This window comes from Jaculus jaculus, chromosome 8 (assembly GCF_020740685.1).
Source record: "Jaculus jaculus isolate mJacJac1 chromosome 8, mJacJac1.mat.Y.cur, whole genome shotgun sequence".
Lineage (NCBI taxonomy): Eukaryota > Metazoa > Chordata > Mammalia > Rodentia > Dipodidae > Jaculus > Jaculus jaculus.
In genome coordinates, this window is record NC_059109.1 from 71745455 (window position 1) to 71749000 (window position 3546).

Here is a 3546-nt window from a genome sequence, read left to right on the forward strand (position 1 = left end):
CGCTCCCCTTCAGACATTTCCATGCCTGAAGCTATTTTTCTAGAGTTACGGGGAGAGTAGTCCCCTCACCTGCTAGTTTCCACAGAGTAGCAGCAGCCCCACTGCTAAGCCACACCTCTTTGCCCCTAGGTTGGCCCCAAATCCCCTCTGAAAGGGTTGGGCTCAGGTGTCGGCATAGCGACTGGGGATGGGATAGAAAGGGTATGGAAGACTTAGATCAAATGTCCTGAGTAAGGCAGGACCAAGTTGTCCCTAACACAAATCAGCTGGGACGTAGCTACCATGTATTGTCCCACTTAAGAGTTAGATCAAACCCAGGCATGCACTAAGATTGTCCAGAGTTCTTGGATTAGTCATAGCATTGAAAAGAAGATTGTACTAAGCTGTGCCTGGCAAAGAGTCTGGAGTTTCTGGTTTGGAAGCTCAAGAAGGCGTGAGCCAGGGGAGGGGCCTCACATAGTGGGAGGGCAGATAGCTGGGGCTGAGCCCTCCTCAGCTATGCAATACTGTACAAACTGAGGTAGCCCTGGACAGAAGGAGTATATCGACAGGCTCCAGAAAACTCTGGAGTAGTAACACTCCAGCTTTACTCAGATACCATTCCTACTCCATTTGTCATTCTGAGGCTTCTGCTTGTCCCACACCTAGAGATGGAGGCACTACTTGGAGTAAAACTTGGCTGTCTGTTTGCTCTGCTGGTTCTCACTCTGACTTGTGGCCTTATTCCCATCTACTTCAAATGGTTCCAGATTGATGCAGCTACAGGTATAGCCCTACTCCATCTTTGTTCCTTTCCCCAAAACTCACCTCAACCCTACCACGATTTCCTGTGCTTTTTCTTTGTCTGTCTTTTGGAGTCGCTGGCATCGCAGTGCTGCCCTGGGGCTGCTGGAGGATCCACAGTGCAGGAGGAGGAATGGGGCAGGACTCGTGACTCTGGATTCCACAAGCATCCACCTGTACCCTCGCCCTCCCAGAGCCCCCTCCGAGCCCTTGTCCTCCTGCTCGCACCGTCCTTTCACTCAGTGTTTGAAGATCTAGCTGTGAGGCCACAGACATCAGTAGCAGCTACCATAAAGCTCTGTGTTGCTGTCCTGTCTCAAAAGGGGCTCGTAGTGTTTGGTGTGGGGCTGAGACTGGTGGCACTGGGTAACGATGGGCTATGTTCTCGCACCACCCCAAGGATGCTGAGTGCTGTCTGTGCTCTTCATTCGTCTTTGTTTATCTCACTGCCAAATGGATTCTAATCCCACTTTTTTGTTAGGTTGTCGCCGCAGGATCCTTGGCTTCTTGGGCTGTATTTCTGCTGGTGTTTTCCTGGGAGCAGGGCTCATGCATATGACTGCTGATGCCCTGGAAGGAATTGAGTCAGAGATTCACAAGGTTTTGGCACAGGTGAGTAGCATTAATGTTAAGAGACAGTGCTGTGAGGCCAAAATGATAACAGAACCAAAGGAAGGAAGCCGGGAAGTGGTAGAGCCAAGGATGGGGTGGAACACTACTCCTGAGTGCAATGACAGAAGCGGGACAGATCAGGCTGGGGCTTGGCCTGACTGAGATGACAGGACAGCTGCTTCAGTACCCCTCATTTCTGTTTTCCCCCAGAACAGTACAAGAAGCAAGGGGAATTCTTCCAATGAGGCTCCAGATCATGTAAGTATCTCCCACTAGTTCTCATCTGGAGGGGGAGATGCGGATCTTTTTCATGCTCAGATCCTTCTGAGAGGAATATGTGAGGAATACTAGGCATCCCTTCTGCTCCTAGCTCAGATAGTGTAGAGAAAAGAGGTACCAGGCTGGAGAGATGGCGTAGCAGTTAAGGTACTTGCCTGCGAAGCCTAACAATCCAGGTTCTATTCTCCAGGTCCCATGTTAGCCAGGTGGCACATACATCTGGAATTCATTTAAGGTAGCTAGAGGCCCTGGCATGCCCATTCTCTCCCTTCCTCTCTTTCTCTCTCTCTCTCAAATAAATTAAAAAAGTAGTGACAACCCAATCCTTACTTTATTCTGTCCTTTCTGAGGAACCTCTGGCACACTTCACATTGTTTTCTCATATTCCTGACCCTACTGATATTGTGTCCCTTGACCGTGTGGGGTGTTTGCTCTTGCTTGTCATTTTTGCTTCATTCTCTATCCTTTTTTATGTTCTGTTACCATATATTTTCCCATTCTCTTTCATCTCCCAATCCCCTTCCCTGCTTATGCCCCCTCTTTCTGTTCCTAGGTGGAGTACCCTTATGGAGAGCTCATCATCTCCCTGGGCTTTTTCTTTGTCTTTCTTTTGGAGTCGCTGGCATCGCAGTGCTGCCCTGGGGCTGCTGGCGGATCCACAGTGCAGGAGGAGGAATGGGGCAAGACTTGTGACTCTGGATTCCACAAGCATCCACCTGTACCCCCGCCCTCGCAGAGCCCCCTCCGAGCCCTTGTCCTCCTGCTCGCACTGTCCTTTCACTCAGTGTTTGAAGGTCTAGCTGTGGGGCTACAGACATCAGTAGCAGCTACCATAAAGCTCTGTGTTGCTGTCCTGTCTCATAAGGGGCTCGTAGTGTTTGGTGTGGGGCTGAGACTGGTGAAGATTGGTACTGGATCACGATGGGCCACGCTCTCTATACTTTCATTAGCTCTCATGTCCCCCTTGGGCCTATCCCTAGGACTGAGTGTTGCTACAGGAGACTCTGAAACACAACAGGGTTTAGTCCAGGCTGTACTAGAGGGAATAGCAGCTGGCACATTCCTGTATGTCACCTTCCTAGAAATTCTGCCCCGGGAGCTGGCTAGTTCTGAGGCTCCTCTGGCCAAGTGGGGCTGTGTAGCTGCTGGGTTTGCCTTCATGGCCCTTATTGCCTTGTGGGCTTGAGAGATCCCTGGCTGCTCTTATGGACATATCTAGAAAATCCCCTCCTTACCCCTAGGCATTTTTTTCACTGAGACCAAACAGCATTTCCTGGACATCATCCTCAGGGCCTGGTCCCAGCTTTATTCACAGGAGATCCCATGTCTCACTCAAGACTGAAAAAGGATATTTATTTTAAGTTCCTATTTAACTGGAGAGTTGGTATAAAGACCATTGCTCCAGATTTGCTAGTGTGTGTAATAAAATGCCCATTTTACCCTTCCCCTTTGGTTGCATTGTAATTCATTTCTCCCAGTTGCCTGGAAGCTGCCCAGTAGAGAAGTGATGATGGAATGGGAAGTCTGAGTGTTAACTGCAGTATTTTCTTCTGGAATCAGGGTCCCTAGTCATTCTACTGGTTCAAGAGCCATATCCTTAGACATGGAAAAATTGCGACAATTTCAACAACCCCCTCCCATGTTACTCACAAGAGTTGAGAAAGTAAGGTACTTCTCATGGCATTTAGAGGGAAAGAGGTTTAAAAATGAAACCAAGGGAATGGATATTTCCTCCCCACTGACCAACCACCTCATCCCACTTTTTGGAGTATTGATAGCCACCCCCAATGTGCCTAGCAGATTCCTGAGTTTATCAGGCTAAATTTCCATCAACTTGTACTGATTTTTTACCCTGAGCCTTGAATGACCCCA

At 49.0% G+C, this 3546-nt stretch overlaps 1 protein-coding gene across 1 annotated transcript; it reads left to right on the forward strand.

Annotated features, from left to right (window-relative positions):
* Nucleotides 1–530: 530 nt before the first annotated feature.
* Slc39a2 (solute carrier family 39 member 2) lies at nt 531–3119 on the forward strand. Its single transcript, XM_004672358.2, has 4 exons — nt 531–765; nt 1265–1395; nt 1606–1653; nt 2228–3119. Exons 1-4 carry the CDS (start codon nt 651–653, stop codon nt 2858–2860), a joined length of 927 nt encoding a protein of 308 aa, XP_004672415.1. The 5' UTR covers nt 531–650; the 3' UTR covers nt 2861–3119.
* Nucleotides 3120–3546: the final 427 nt, after the last annotated feature.